Source organism: Lepisosteus oculatus, chromosome 13 (assembly GCF_040954835.1).
Source record: "Lepisosteus oculatus isolate fLepOcu1 chromosome 13, fLepOcu1.hap2, whole genome shotgun sequence".
Taxonomy (NCBI): Eukaryota; Metazoa; Chordata; class Actinopteri; order Semionotiformes; family Lepisosteidae; genus Lepisosteus; species Lepisosteus oculatus.
In genome coordinates, this window is record NC_090708.1 from 27275069 (window position 1) to 27292836 (window position 17768).

Genomic DNA, 17768 nt, shown 5'->3' on the forward strand with positions numbered 1-17768 from the left:
TGTATCTAATGGTGTTTCAACTACCACTACCACCTATATAAGTATATATTTATATCCATAGATAAAAATTGTTAATACTTTTTAGAAACAGTATTATACTTTGGTTATTTTAATTTTCAGATGGCACAATTTCCCTTTGGTTACATTATTCAATATTAATATTCCATATTAAGTGGATTCAAAGAAGTAGTTCAGTACAACAGATTAAATGAAATGACCATTTCACTAACATCTAATGCACCACAGGTGAAACCTATTGATCTTCTATGAGCACTGAAAAGCTAAACACGGCAAGCCAAATCATACTGTGGTATACCACACATTGCTTACCACAGTTCAGGAAGTTTTAATGTACATTCTGGATTGTAGATACCTGGTGATACCAGGTGAAGCTGTTTCAAAACTTTCAACTTTATAATCCAGGAATAAGTGTCACAAATAGAGCTGATAAGATATCAGTTGTAGGTAGGATGACTGATCGGAATTACAGGTATGCTGTTGTAGAGAAATATACCTGTTAATGCTTCGGGAGACAATGCATAAGCCAGGTAAAGAACTAAGAAGACCTTTTTTGTTTTAGTCAAGAAATTATTTGGCAGACAGCCAGGCATTTATTGCTGCAACAATGTTAAGTTTTAATTTTTGTTAGATATTTTCAAATTGATTGTGTTTACCAGACAAAACTCAATTTGCCTGTAAATACTGTAATATATTTTGTGTACAATTTAACAGTGACAAATTATTGATTGCAGAATTCTTGTGACAGGAAAAAGTGATAAATTGTCAATTATAGGTTGGAAGGCTGATTTAATGTACTGTAAGCTGAAATCAAATGAATAACATATACAGTACAGTATATGCTTAATTAATGTCCAGACCAAACTTGAACACATATTCTAAATATTTTATTTAAAACTTTGAATTGCACATTATGCAAAACAATTAACTTTTAGGATGACCCCAAAAACCTAATTATATTTGTGTGACACGAAATCCAGATCCTGCTTGGATAAATTGCTGCCACCATTAACAAGCAGGTGGTTCCTGAGAAAATTTCAGTCAGCATGAAGCTTCAGCACAACCTCCCACTTTTGCCCAAACAATAATATCACTACAGATGGACACTAAGACAGCAGAAAAGCATTGGACACCGATGAAAGCTGACAAATTCAATCAGTTGTTTCCTTTGTCTTCCTGGGCAGGAATTAAACATCCATAAACAAGCTAGTTATTAGATGATTAATATTTCAGTATTCACACTGCAGACCGTGAAACTGACTTGTTGTCCTAAACACCCAAACACAGTTTTTAATAACATTTAAATCATGGTAGTAAAAATGTAATTACTTACTGTAGCTTTGAGTATTTAAATTTTGAATAGGTATATGAAACTGATTAACCTTCAAGGCAAATTATAACATGTTACATTAAAATCAGTATTATATTATTATATAGTATTATAACCCTTATATATTTGCATCTTTGTAGAAGATCAGCTTCACTTTGTACCTAGGCACATTGTTTCATGTGTACTGTTAGTTTGGTTGGTTTAATATGAACCTGTTTGTATCAGTAAAATCATATATTGCTTACTTTGAATCCATGTGCAGAAACTGCCTGTTATTCTGTCGATTGATTCCTTACAGCTAATCTCACACATTTAATGTAACAACACTCACACATTTAATGTAACAAGATCTAAATTCACAAAACAGTACAACAATAATGGACACTCAGAGACAAAAATACAACAATAGAAAAGGACATACACAGGGAAAACAAGAGGATGTATTTATTTTTTTAGAAAGCTTTTAATGATCCTGAAAAAAACCTCTTTTACCACAAGCATTTAAGGGAAAGGAGGCAAAGGTAAGGGGTGAAAATAATGCTCACAATGTGGTGACGTACAGTAATTAGTGGAATACAGAGCACATCTCTATTAGGCTGCTCTTCCTAACTTATATCACTTAAATAAATCCAAGCATTGTTTATAAAGTACGAAAGATTGCAGATTTGCAATTCATTTTTTACATTCTACCAATATTCACTCTTTTGCATAGTCCACAATGGCAATATGAGCTTACAAGGCCAAAAGTGCTTAGTGCAAGATTAATGATAGAGTCATGAAAATACCCAAGTATCTAGTGTAAAATTACAATATTTACTTATTAAAAATAATATATGAATTAAATATACAGAAAAAGAAGTTTATTGACTTCAGCAGATCATCAAGCAACTATTAAAATGTACAGAGCTAAAACACTCATTAATTTCTCAGTAATCCTAAAGCTATCGTTAGGTACTCAATTCAACACCTGTAACTGTGCATTGTTGTCCTGTGTTCCTTTTTCGGGCTTTATTACATTAAAATGTCTTCAACTCTCTTATGGACTTGGTTAGACAGTGTTCTTTATACTGCGGTGAGCCTGTAGTCTGAAGTATCTGTAAGCTGCTGCCCTGATTTTTTCATTACTTAAGCTGTAAATGATGGGGTTGAGAAAAGGGGTGAGGAAATAGTACACTGCACCAATGAAGATGCGTCCTTCTGGCGGGATACTTTCCACTCTCAGTCCAATATACACCACAGCAGCAGTTACATAGGAAATAAATACCACAGTCATATGTGAAGAACACATTGAGAAGGCCTTCTTACGGCACTCCACAGTTTTCATTTTTATCACTGACCACACAATTCTGCAGTATGTCCATAGGACATAGAGAAAGGGGATATAGATTGCAATCATGGAGACTATCAAGGTATAATTGACTTGACTTGTAACATCTCCACAGGCCAATGTCATCACAGTGGGGTAATCACAGACAATGTGCAAGACATAATTTGATCCACAGAATGGCAATGTGCTTGCCAATACTACTGACAAAAGAGGTGCAAGGAAGCCCAGCACCCAGACTATGGCTGCCATTGTAATACAGAAATTGGTGCTCATGATGGTGTTGTAATGCAGTGGTTTCACTACAGCAATATATCTGTCATAAGCCATGGCTGCAACAAGGAACTCTTCAACAGCATTACATGAGATAAAAAAATACATCTGTGCAAAACAGCCTGAGAAGGAAATACTGCTGCCATGTCCCAGCAGAACTTCTAATAACTTGGGTATAATGGTCGTGGTCAGACAAATGTCTAAGAGGGCCAAGTTCCACAGCAGGATGTACATGGGAGAGTGGAGCCGGTGGTCAATGCTGACCAACAGCACGATAAGGAGATTGTCCAGGAAGGTGGCCAGGAAGAGGATGAGGAAGACAATGAAGAGTACAGTGTAGTGTTCCTGCAGGCCTGGCACTCCCACAATGATGAACTCAGAGTGCAGGGTCACATAAGAGTTGTTCATGACTCTGACAGGAGACAAGGGTGCCAAGAGTTAATGCATATCTGTGTTTTCTATCGGTTTGATTTCATAAAAGGATATTAAATAATAAAATACAGACAAAAAATAATAAAACATTTAAGGAAAACTTTTAGTTTTTAGTTTTGCCATGGTGAACATTTTATTTTTATTAATCATTATTGTGTAAAATACAGTTGTATTATACTGTATAATAAATCCAACCATAAATTTTCTTACAGTGCCACAGGGAAGCCAGAGCCTATCCCTGCAAGCTAACGGCAGAAGGTAGGGTACACAACCACTCACCACAGGGCAAACCACAGAAACAAAACACACTCATATACTCACACCAGAGCCAATTTTCTCAAAAGCAAACAATCTGCCAGTATTTCTTTGCTCTATGAGACCAATATCTTGTTAACATAGGAAAAACATATAAAATATGATAGCTAGCATGGTCTAAAACTGAATCTAGGCCCATAGTGCTGTGAGGCAGCAATGCTAACTACTGTGCCACTGTGCTACACATTTATATTAATTATTATCAGGATAATACAGTAAATATACACGGTACTGTATATCTGCCGTACAGCTAAATAATAAGTATGCTGCAGTACAATGCGGTGGGCATATTGCAATTAAACACATCATAATGCATCATTTCGGGTCATTCCGTGCTGTACCGTATGCAAATTAGATTATGCTTATAGTATCCGGAATCATGTTGTAAAACTGCTAGGTGGAGCTAATAAAGTTTAACTTCTCGTGTACAGCATTTGAGCTGTCACCAGAAAACACCCAGTTTCGAATTCTGATCACCGCTGAGGGACAATCCAAGTAAGAATTTAAGTTGTATACTCTTTAGACTTTTAAATTTAAACTGTGTATTACAGCATGTTAATCATTATACATTAAAAAGTTGGTATATTTTATGAAAGGAAGATTGCTCAGTTGGACAAAAGTACACAACCTACCACCTTTATCATAAATATTTTAATTATGCAGAAATATTTATGCATCAATGTATTTACCGAAGATATTACTAATAGTATTAATAATGAATGACCTTAGACAAGCTGTAAGCTCAAAGTATTACCCTGGTCCACTTACCTTGTAACCATCTTTGTAAACAAAAATACTTTGTTTATTCATTGATCTGATCACGTATTCATTTACAATCATACAAAGTAAGTTTTGAGAATCTCCGATTCACCATGCCTCTCACATGCTGATAAACAATATTAATTTAGGAACATAAACATATCATGTAAACTGTATATGGCTGGTATTGGTATTTTAAAGAAAAATACACACCAGTATTCCACTTTCTCCCTAAACATTTTAAGTCTTACATGTATCAAAGTCTTACATGTGGTTATTTTGGAAACGATTTTACGTGTTCCTTCAGACTAGATTAAGTTTATATACTTTGTAAAAGGTTATAATGTTTTAACCTTCTCTGTGAATACGCTTGTTATCGCCGTAAACAAAGGCATACTTTTAGAATTTGATAAATAGGGAATATAATATGGAATCGTGTATCTAAAGAAATTAATAACAATATAATTATATTTATGTACTCTAGCTCAAATTATCAAGTGGTACACTTTCTTTGGATATGTCTGCTTTAGTTTCACTTCTTTCCATGTGACGGCTTGAGCATGTGCCTTATATTCCTGAGGTCGGAGGTACGAGCCTAGCTGTTGCCATGAGTTTTCTTTTAACAAATAAACATTTTGTTGAAAAACTAAACTTAGCAAATATTATGGACACTATATTGACATGTTTATATTTCTATATATCACAACATGTTCAAAGCTGTCATTTATTAATAGCAATGAATAATTTCAAATTGCTACTCGTATTATTACTGATAATACATATTATTGACACTATATTGAATTTGTTGGTATTTTTAAACATCACAAAATGGATTCTATAGACCTTGACTTGTGAAAATTTTCACAACTATCAGTGAGATAATCCTCTTTTTGTAAACCTCTGTTTTTTTTAATCGATGTGCAATTACACACTAACTGGAACACTGGGGGACCGCTGTGTACACATGGTCACAACACAAGAAATACTTTGCAATATGGCTTTGTGTGATAGGAACCATAGGAAATAGCGCAGTGTCCAATTACCCAGACTGTAAGCACGGGAATAAAGCTTTGTTTGATTTCTAATACCCTTTCTTTATTCCTGTTTTCATTCAGCAGGGAAATTCCTATTCTTTACTCAACAGCTTTTAAAAACAGCACCCATGATGTTCAAATCATGATGTCCATGATTTGTTTTTCACAGAAGACTGACACAGCAATATTCAGCTAGTGTGTATTATCTGTTTAGGGTCCTGTAGCATTCCAGTTTATGTTGTGTTTGTACGTGCAAGAATAGAGATTACAAACATTAATAAAACATACTTGCATCTTGCTTTTATAAAATATATAGACTTTTTCATGTTTAATTTGTAAAATGCTGTAATACAGTTTAAAATGACTAAACGTCCAAACAGTATACAACTTGAATTCTTACCTCTATTAATACAAATCTCAAGTGGTATTAAATAAATACAGATTTTTAGTATAGATGACACTTTTCTAAAATGTATTTAAAAAATAAAAACGATTACAATCTAATCTTTCCACGTGTGACCCCATTAGGAAGTACAATACGCTCCTGCTTTGTTTAACAATGGTATAAAAAATAAATCTAAATAGTGAGAAAGCTATGCTTAAAGTTAATTTAGGGACTTAGAAGACAAAGATAACAATTTACATTGCATTGTCAGTTTGTGAATCAATAAAGGCATTTAATTTGACACGCATTTGAGATTTAAATCAAAATGGGAGTAATCTCTATTATTTCTCTATTATCAAAACCAATTGTGGTTCTTTTGGAAACACTTTGACATGTTCCTTGTAACTACACTGCTGTCGATATTGCAGCAATAGATAAAATGAAACGCTTGGAGTTTGTAATGTATGGATTTCAATATTTATGTCATTATCTAGTGGTTTCATTAGTGGCAAAGGCTAAACATTTAAGCGCAGTGGGGGATATTCGGGCATGCTAAAAAATCACACCTGACAAAGTGAAGGCTGTGAAAACATTTGTCAGTCTGTACGTGGGGGGGGTGGGGGACTATCTTTCATTGGAAGGTTCGCCTATTCTACTCTGAGAAAGCTGAGAGCTGAGTGCTGTTCAATCGTTTTTGCTCTCTCTGGGACTTGCTTAATCTCTCTCTTAATTCAATTCAATTCAAGGTGCTTTATTAGTATGACCGATAGGTACAATCTGTGTTGCCAAAGCAAATAAAAAGAATAAAATTAACATGAAACAAAACAAAAAATAAAATAAAATAAAATCTACAGACATATTACAGACATTTACAACAAAGACATATCATAAAATATTTACATATTCTGTAAACATATTGAGCATTACTGGGAGACAGACTCACTGTTCCTCAGGCTGTGACAGGAGATCACATACTGGGCTTCCAGTTCAACTAAGTTCCCGCCTCCCTCTCCCAGGAGGATTGGAACCCGTTGTGATTCTGGCAGGTGTGGGAACTCTGGGATTAGATTTCTGGAATTAGGGAAGAATGTTTCCCTAATCCCAGAATATCTGTCACAGTGCAGTAGGAAGTGTGGGTCTGTCTCTCTTTCTCCCCACTGGTAGTGCGAGCACAGTCTATCCTCTCTGGACAGCAAGACTGCCTGTGTCGCCCAGTTTCTAAGGCCAGGCTGTGGTCACTGAGCCTGTACTTCTTCAGGGTTTGTTTCTTTTTGCTGTTTCTTATCTTGGTCAAATATTCGGCTAGTGTGCATTGTCTGCAAACCCACGTGAGCCTGAAAGCGCTACATTATTAATAATATGCTCCATGTCTCACTAACATTAGAATGTTATTAAAAAAAAAACAGGATTAACTTTTTTCTGTCTCTTTCTCATCCGCTGTGATTCAGGTGTTAATAAAACGTGTTTACAAAGAAAGTGGAATACAGTAATAGTACCAGCTATATAAATACATATATTTAGATCCTTAAATTAATATAGTTTATTAATTTCTTTAGATACGTGATTCCATATTATATTCCATAATAATTAAATTCTGAAAAGTATAAGTTTCTTTTACTGCGATAACAAACACAAGTATTCATGGAAAATGGTAATCACTTAACTCACTTAACTTGAACGTTTTGTGATATTTAGAAATACCAACAAATTCAATATAGAGTCGATAATATTTATTATCAGTAATAACCACAGTAGTAGCAGCTTGAAATAATTCGTTTTATTAATAAATGATTTAGCTTCGAACATGTTGGGATATTTAGAAATATAAAAAATGTCAATATAGTGTCCATAATATTTGCTATTTTAGTTTTTCAAAGAAATGTTTATTTGTTAAAAGAAAACTCATAGCAATTGCTGGATTTGAACACCTGGCCTTACACTTATAAGTCAGTCACTTAAGCTATCATGCCACCAATCCAGTCATGTGACAAGCACTGAAACAGCAATGGAAAGTTTTATACTACTGTTTGTAGTATAAATCTAGACTACTGTTTGTAGCGACAGCTAGACTCGTACCTCCGACATCAGGCATATTAGGCACATGCTCAAGCCATCATGCCAGAGACATAATCATGTGCAAAGGAGTGAACCTGAAGCAGACATATCCAAAGAAAGTGTACTACTGTGATAATTTGAGCTACAGTACATGAATATAATTTTATCGTTATTAATTTCTTTAGATACACAATTCCATATTATATTCCCTATTAATCAAATTCTTAAAGTATGCTTTTGTTTACTGCGATAGTGAGCGTATTTGCAGAAAAGGTCAAAACATTATAACTTTTACAAAGTATATAAACTTAATATAGTCAGAAGGAGCACATAAAAACATTTCCAAAATAACCACATGTAAGACTTTGGTGCTTATAATGTTTAGGAAGAAAGTTGAATACTGGTGAGTTGTGTATTGCCTCTTTTAATATTTTGTAAAAATGTTCCAATTTAAATGCAATATGGATTATAAAGCAGATAGTTCCAGACCTGAAATCTGATTGGTTGACTCAAGTTTGAAGCTGTGCTATATTCAGTTTTATATGCACACCCCGGAAGGAATTTTGACTTTTTACTGTGTGATAAAGAAATATCAATGCCCTGACCAATAAATTACGGTCAATCAAATCAATAGCATAGGCTTTTAAAGATTACTTCTTAGTGTAGATAAGAAAGCTTGGATTCTCAGTTATTTGATACATGTATCTTCTTCTGCTGTCTTTGTTGCACTGTTGAGGATCCTTGTGATTTTTTGTGCTCTCGTTCAATGATAGTACCGCATTTATTCCTTTATCATAAAATTATTTTCATTCTTAGAAATTATCAAACGCTCGGTTAAAAGCAAGGGAGATTATGTCTGTTATAGTTATAGCAAGAGTTCACTACAGCGTTATTGGAAACCCAATTTTAGTGACAAAGAGCTGTAGTGATATCCTGACAGGCCAGCACCGGTGGGAGTGCTCCCACAGCGAAAAAGAAAATGCCTGACGAACTAGAGACTGGACAGTTTTTCAATGCTTGTACGATGAATGGAAATGTTCAAATAAATGTACTACAGAAATAAACAAAAAAACAAGTCATTTATTCCTTTATCATATCATATATCATATGTCCTTTCTTTGCTAGTCAATGTTACTTATGGCTGTGTTTCTGCATTGCATAGCAATGAGAGACTTTATTCTCAGATGGAGGAATGTAAACAGCTTAATTTTCATGTAAAATATTTTTTTTAGTTAAAATTCATTCTATACAGCAATCACTTATTTGGGGACTGTTTTATAAAAGCAATAAGGCACTCGATGCTTGTGCTATATCGTGAATATAGTCACAGTTAAAAGGGTTGCTGCCCTCCTCTTCACGTCGGGCCTAAGCACGGCCTCGAGTGCCTTATTGCTTAAATATATTATTAATAATATTAATAATGAATGACCATGGAATAGAGAGGATGTAAACTGAAGAGTTACAGAGAAGACACATTGAGTTGTCTTTTCAGCTTGGAATTTAACCTTTAGAGCAATCCTTTTGGCTATATTTTTCACATAGCCAGATGTGTAAAATAGAATGGATTAATAAATCGATTAAGAAAAAATATTTCACACATACTTTGAAACCATACAGCTTTGAAACCATACGGTATCATATTGTACATACAATATATTCATACAGAATACGATCACATTGCTGTTTATTTTCATGTGTGCTACTGTTTCAGTATACTGTATCAGCGGATTTAACTTCAAGTGATTTGTGTGTGAACTGTTAACTCTACTTCACACCTGCATGTCAACATCATGGTATGTCCAGCAGCTCTTTTGTATAGATTACACTATGAATCCCTTAGGCATACCATCCAAGGTTTTGACAAATAATCTGATTTTGATTAACCTTAAATAGCTCATTTTGCTTAAAGAATTTAAAATCTGCCTGCGTTACTGTATTGAAATTTATTTAATTGAAGTGTTCAGACACCTACGGAGAAACCCAAATTTCTCCATCTAAATTTAAGATGCTTCATTCACAGTTTTGTTATGCGAAATGTTTTTGCACTTGTTACACTCTCAGATCCTGACTGATTTGACTTTACAGATGCAGCCATTCAAAGTGCGCGGTACAGACACGTACCGGAGGTAATTGGCTACGGCGTCGTGCAACATGACGCAAATTTCCGCGGTACGTGATTGGTTGACCGACAGGGGCACTCGTGTTCCGTTGGTCGGTCGTAGAAAGATTTACAGTAAATGTCTTTACTGTGCCTGTTTTAGCATTGAATATTCATATGGAATTTTACCACTGAAGGGAAATCTTAGTACCTGAGCATAAAAAGAATAGGAGCATACTGTAACACGTGTGAAGGCCATAAACGATATTAATTTACGGAACATAAACATACAGTATATGGCTGGTCTTGGTACTTTAAATAAAAAATACACACCAGTATTCCATTTCTCCCTAAATATTTTAAGCTTTGAAGTCTTTAAGTAATGTGATACCGGAGTCAACAATCATACTTTTAGAATTTGATTAAAAGGGAATATAATATGGAATCGCATATCTAAACAAATTAATAATTATATAATTATATTCATGTACCGCAACACAAGAATAGTACACGCTGTACATTGTCTGTTGATAAAGTTTCTGCTTTGTGTAAGGATGGTATCAAAAAGTAATCTAAGTGGTGAGAAAGCTGTGCACCTCAAAGCGCTTTACAGGATAAAAACAATAAGAACAATAGTGTAAGACTGGGCAAACGATTTTTTTATAGAAAAATCGGGCAATGTGTTTTTTTTAATCCAACATTGACACCCACATCTTAAATCTTGTCAGTCAGCTCTTTTTTCTCTATTTGAATTGTGGCGATTCAAACAACCTGGGATAACAAGTTTTTTATAGAAATACAAAATGAGATATAATGATGTGTTCCGGCTTAGACATTAACGAGTACAACCCCCCTCTCTGCGGGAGTGCTGGCTGTGACGAATTAAACCGGTTTCACAGGTATTTTCAAAGTAGAAGGGCGCGAGATTTCCAGCGAAAGACACCTCCCCCCTTCCAAAACTAAGGAAGTACAGTACTTACTAGTTAAGAAAGCTAGGCTCCTCAATGAAATCGCTTTAACATGCAAATGCGTTGGTGTAACAGTCTGGGCGTGGCAAGCTTCTAATGTTAACTCGACTACGGCGAAAGGAACCCTTCTTTCATTGGAAGACAATTAACATATTCTAGCCCTAAATGAATTAATAGGAAACATGGTTTACATAAAATACATTTTTCCAAGAAAGTTTAGCCTTTGTCACTAATGAAACCACTGAATAAAGACATAAATATAGAAAGCTTAAGATTTTTAAAATACATGACTTTGCTAAAAATATTTTATTTAAAAATAAAAACGATTACAAACGCCAGTGGAGAGAGAGAACAGGGGAGGGGTGTTGGTTTTGCATAAGGGGCGGGGCTATGGAAAATGTGGAGTTACATGTTCTGGCTGTTTGTGAATTACCGTTGTTGAGTATAGAGTGTTGAGGTATTGATTTTGTGTAATGCTTTATGTTGAAAATTGAGCTGGAATCTCAAGATATTGAGATTTGTTGTTGTTTTGTTGAGATTTAACTTCGCAAGACTGAGTTCTTGTGTCCGTCCTATCCGAGCCCGAAAGTATTACAATATGTATCTTTATAGCAGGTGGTATACAGCTTTTTAGTATAGATTACACTTTTCTAAAATGTATTTAAAAAATAAAAACGATTACAATCTAATCTTTCCACGTTTGATCCCAATATCCCAAGAAAAATAAATCTAAACGGGGAGAAAGATATCAATTTATGTTGCATTTATCTGATTGTGAATAAAAAACGCATATATTTAAACCCGCATTTGCGATTTAAATCAAAATGTGATTATATTATGTGATTATATAAATGTTTATATTGTAACGCATAGGTGACTATTCATTGTTATTAAAATGACTTAAATTCTATCATGTTGTGATATTTAAAAATAAAAAAGTCAGTTAATTGTCCATAATATTGCTATTCTATTTTTTCAAAGAAATGTCGCAATACACAAATATAATCATATCATTATTAATTTCTTTAGATACGCGATTCCATATTGTATTAGCAGAAAAGCTTAAAACTACCACTTTTTTACACGCTATTTCACATGTTAGTTAAAGACTTCGATGCTTAAAATGTTTAGGGAGAAATGGTATACCGGTGTGTATTTTTTCTTTACCGATTCCTGGAATCTGACTGGCTGACACCCTTCTGAAGTGGTTCCATAATATCTGGTATACAGAAAAGAAAGCATTGATAAAAAAAGCCTGGATTCTCATGTATCTGATACAAGTATCTTTTAATACAGTCTTTGATGTGCTCTTGAGGATCCTTGTGATATTTTGAGCTCTGGTTGAATGATAAGTGTCGCAGTTTAAATAATTTTCGTAGTTAGAAATTATGAAACGCTCTGTTAAAAGCAAGGGAGTTTTTATGTCCATTGCAGTAAAAGAAATTGCCTGACAAAGTGGGGCTTGGACAGATTCCAAGTGCTTGTACAAATATGCTAAAGAAATCATGTTGAGAGCCTGATGCGCATCTTTTTTCATGTTTTTAATGTTTAACCCAGTGAATCTCATGGCATTTTGTTACAATTGTGTTATCCCTCTTGTACTCAAGTAGGAAACCTAGTTTTTCCTCTGGCAGGGACGGACCATTGTGTCAAAGGATTATAAGGATGTATACTTTGAGTATACAGCTTGTCCAAAGTCATTCATTATTAATACTATTAGTAATATCTTCGGTAAAGGCTTTGATGCATAAATATTTCTGATAAAGGTAGGTTGTGTACTTTTGTCCAACTGAGCAATCTTGCTTTCATGAAATATACCAACTTTTTAATGACTGATGATTAACATGCTGTAATACACAGTTTAAATTTAAAAGCTCAAATGCTGTACATGAGAGGTTAAGCTTTATTGCTTCCTGCTGGTGGTTTTACAAGGTGGTGCCGGATAGTTTCCGGCATTAATGTCAAATGACGCGATTAACCCCGTGATACTGCGTGATACTGCGACACGCCCACCGGGGTATACCGCGAAATACCCCACCCATTTTGAATGGCTGCATCTGTATGTTTGGCCCATTAAGATGAAACAGAAAAAGAAGATGTGCTGTAGTTAATCTTTTTGGAATTCGATTTGTTATATTATTATTGTTGACAACAACAGCAATGATAATAAAAATTATATTATTTATTATAAAACCACTAACATCGACACAGGTGCTGCTGCTGTTCAAAGTCTCTCAGTAATTTAAAATGTACTGAACTCTGCCACAGGCACCGCTTTGAATTTTTAACACCTTTATCACCTTTGTCCAGGAGTGTGGGGTCGCGAGTACCCCTCTATGAGAACATGAATGTTTTCCATCCCCATGCCCCAAGCAAAACTGTCTGTTCTACATAATGAACACAGCAGGGTGTAACACTCCTAGCCTTTGTGACAAATGTTTGTTAAAGAAGAATGAAGCTGCGTTATATAAAGTGACTGCAATGCAATACTTAAAAGTTAATTCCAAGATGAAAAGAAAAGACTCAACGTGTCTACTCTATAACTCTTCATCTTATAGATCGTCCAAGGTCATTCATTATTACTATTATTAATAATATCTTCCATATCACATTAAAATTGGAACACATTTTTTACAAGTGTAAATCCACCAGTCTACAGTATCTATTTTCTAACCGCTTTATCCAGGACTGATAACAGTCTCACCCACACTATTTGGTTACAGGCTTTTTTTAGATTTTGACAGACTTTAGCATTATCTCTCTCTCTTTCCTAGTTAATCTCGCATCAGCAGGATCCACTTGTCGGCATTTGGTGGTTTGAACCAAATCTTTGAGCTGACATTGCCATTAACTACGACCGAGAAATACTGTCAGAGTGGGTGGGGGGAGAACAAAGGAATGTAGACAATTCATAGAGTGGGATTATTAGGAGGCATGGGAAATTTGTCCAGGACACCACGGTTACACCCCTACTCTTTTCCAGAAACACCCTGGGATTTTTAATGACCACAGAGAGTCAGGACCTCGGTTTTACATCTCATCCGAAAGACAGCGCTTGTTTACAGTATAGTGTCCCCGTCACTATACTGGGGCATTAGGGTGAGTTTCCCCTGTTGGCCCCACTAACACCTTCTCCAGCAGCAACCTTAGTTTTTCCCAGGAGATCTCCCATCCAGGAACTGGCTAGGCTCACACCTGCTTAGCTTCAGTGGGGTGCCAGTTGTGAGTTGCAGGGTGATGTGGCTGCTGGCTATAGAAGGCTTTAACATTGATGCTTAAAAATGTAATGGAATGCATAGTGATAGACCTATTGAGCACAGAACATCTTACCACCTGTGAAAAGATTTGCATATGTAGTTTATTCTTATTTGTGTGAAAACAGGAAATACTGACAGTGTTTTACAAATTACAGAGAGGTCTGGAACACCCTGTCTCAAAAACAGGCGTTTTAATAAAAAAGAGAAGGTTGTGGAAACAGTGACAAATCACACCGAACCAAATAAAATTTCAAAATATAAACAGTTGGAAAGTATTAGCTGTTATTAATAAATCATTTAACTTTGAACGTGTGATATTTAGAAATATCAAAACATTCAATATAGTGTCCATAATATTTACTATTTTAGTTTTTTAAAAGAAACATTCATTTATTTAAGGAAAACTTGTAGCCTAAACAGGATTCAAACCCCTACTTCCAGAATGTGAGTCACACACCAAAGCCATTATGCCAACACGCCACTCGGCAGCCTAAGTTGTAGCTGAAAAGGGCAGGCAAAATGTTTCCAAGTAATCACGAGTGAATGAGTCAAATTAATGCAGATGTTTACAAAAAAAGTGGACTGTGGTAATACTTATATAAATATATTTAGATCCTTAAATTAATATCATTATTAATTTGTTTAGTTAGGCGATTCCATATTATATTCCCTATTAAGCGGATTATAAAACTTACACGTTTTTGTATTGCGATAACGAGCACAAGTATTCATAGGTTAAAGGTTTAAAGCTTTTTATATAGTATATAAATGTATTATTGTCAGAAGGAGCATGTCAAATCATGGGTAAGTTGAAGTGAAAGACTTTGATGCGTAAAATGTTTATGAAGAAAGTGGAATACTGTTGTGCACTTTTTATTTAAACTACCATTACAAGCCTTATACAGTTTGTATAATATATTTACGTATATTCCTAAATTATTATCGTTTATAACATTCAGAGACGTTATGCTCCTCTGATTTTTATGCTCAGCTACCAAAAGTTCCCTTTAGTTGTAAATTCCATATTAATATTCCATATTAAACAGATTTAAACAAGATTTCACTCACAATCGGTTCACTCTAAACTAATACACCATCAGTGCCACCTGTCGGTCATTCTTGCCAGCCAGTCATGTACTGCGGTAAGCTGTAGATCATTTCCCTCTGTACAGGGTTTTACTGCACATTTTGAATAGATACATCTGTAAATTAGCAGTATAATGGCAGTTTGATTTGGTAATACTATGTTCTGCCAAGCAATTCTGAATGCTGCATTGTCCAAGGTCAACATTACATGCAATATAAGCATCATAGAATTGTGCATACAGTATGGATGTAGCAGTATTAATATGTTCTTATATTTTATTCCATTAATAACTTGTTTAAAATTAAAGCATTATGAAAAATAAATAAATTTTATAGTGCTAATGTGTGGAGGTAATTTAAAAAATATGGTAATATAAATATTTATTGTAATGTATATGAATTTTAAATATATTTGCTTTCAATTTTGGAAAAGTGAGAAAAATAATTAAATGTTTAGAATATTCCAAGCATAATTATTTTTTCCTAATGAGATTAATGAGTCTTCTAAATCTAAAATTAATCTAAAATCTGATATTCCTACTGAGAAATACACAAAGAATGTTAATAAACTGAATTTACTTTACTTAATGTATGCACACCTGCTGAAATATGTAATTTACACATTCTTTTGAAAGATAAAGAAAAGAGAAACCTTTACATAAAAAGCTCAAATTTTAACTTTTAAATGCAGTTCTGTGAGTCACATACCTGGAGCCTCAGTTTGTTCACTGTGCTCATTCAGCAACACACCTCCTGGACAAGAAAGTCTTCCTCTTATCTCAACTGCTTTTATGGGTAGATCTTCACAGTGAGCCCAGAGCCTGCTGACTGCAGAGCTGCAGCTGTAGCTTTTATTAATCCAGAGAGACAAAGTGATTGCTTGAGAAACTGGCCCAAAGGTGAATCAAGGGAACATACATTTTTTACATAAGACTACTTTTTATAGATACAGATGCAGCCATTCAAAACGAGCAGGTGACACCGCATTATTTTGTGGTGCGCTTGACGCAGCCTACCACGAGTTACAATAATTTCTTGTATAGTACCTCATATAAACCACGTGGTATCGCAAGTAAAAAATAGTATCTGGAATTTCTGCAAGGTGGAGCTAATAAGGTCAACCTCTGATGTTTGAGCTGTCGCCATCAAAGTCTTTAACTAAGATATTACTAATAGTATTAATAATGAATGACGTTATTAAACTGTAAACTCAAAGTATTGCCCCGGTCCACATTCTTTTTTCATTGACCGTCTTTGTAAAAGTAACAACACAGCATTTCGCAGTCACGCATTTGTTTCCAATCATGCAAAGTATGGTAATTTTTGGAATCTCTGATTCACCATGCCTTTCACATACTCATAAAAGTGATTGATTTAGGAACATAAACATATAACTGTATGCAAACTGTAATGTATACAGTATGCGGTTGTAGTTCAGGTGGGTAGCTGCGTCAGCATGCGTAGGCTGCAAAGGAACAAGTAATAGGTTTATTCCATGCTGAAAAAAAGAAGAAAGAGAACACAACGTTTCGGCCGTGGAGCCTTCTTCAGGTGTGAGAGAGACAGGGCAGTAGGCAAAGGTAAAGTAGCGGGAGAACAAAGGTTGGGAGGGAGGAGGAGTGAGAGGCGGGAGCAGGGGACAGAAAGAGAAGCCAATCAAGAGGTGTGAAGTCAGAATGGGTGCAGAGAGGTGTGAAATGAAACTTCCAATGAATGGGGAAAATTGAAAAGAACAGTAATCTGTCGTTAAGGGAAGGGAGAATGTGTGATCCTAACTGCAGAATAATTTTAGTTTCGGTGGTCTTTCTGATGTATGAGTTCGGAAAACCGTCTTTGAGAACACAGACGGAGAGATTAGTGTGGTCGTGGCTGTCAGAGGTGAAATGAGAAACAATGGGCTTGGAGAGATCTTTAATCTTCACAGCCCTGACGTGTTCTCTGAAGCGGTCTCCGAGTCTCCTTCCTGTTTCTCCAATGTAGATGGCTGGGCATTTACTGCAAGAGATACAGTAAATAAGGTTGCTGGAGGTACAAGATGCTGTCTGGGTGATCCGGAATTGTCCTGAGGGGCCTTGAATGAGTGTGGTGGTGGCTGTGTACTTGCAGGTGATACAGCGAGCTCTGTTGCAAGGGAAAGTGCCTGGTGTGGATGGTTGTTGAGGGCGGTCAAGGGAGCTGTGAACAAGGAGGTTACGCAGATTAGGTGGTCGGCGATATGAGATGATAGGGCGATCAGAAAAGAGGGCCCCAATGGAGGGATCATCCTGTAGGATGGAAAAATTCTGGTTAATGGTCCTGGGGATAGGAAGTGTGTTAGGGTGGTAAGGAAGCACCAAGGGAATGCGATTGTTACGGCGGGAGTTCCTGATCGGGTTGATGGTCCGGGGGGTGTTTTGGGCTCAGGCAAGGGCCCTGTCAATCACACTGCTGGGAT

General features: G+C 35.5%; 1 protein-coding gene across 1 annotated transcript; it reads right to left on the reverse strand.

Annotated features, from left to right (window-relative positions):
- Nucleotides 1-2396: 2396 nt before the first annotated feature.
- LOC138242257 (olfactory receptor 6N1-like) lies at nt 2397-4471 on the reverse strand. Its single transcript, XM_069197746.1, has 2 exons — nt 4461-4471; nt 2397-3357 (listed from the first exon to the last, which is right to left on the reverse strand). Exons 1-2 carry the CDS (start codon nt 4469-4471, stop codon nt 2397-2399), a joined length of 972 nt encoding a protein of 323 aa, XP_069053847.1.
- Nucleotides 4472-17768: the final 13297 nt, after the last annotated feature.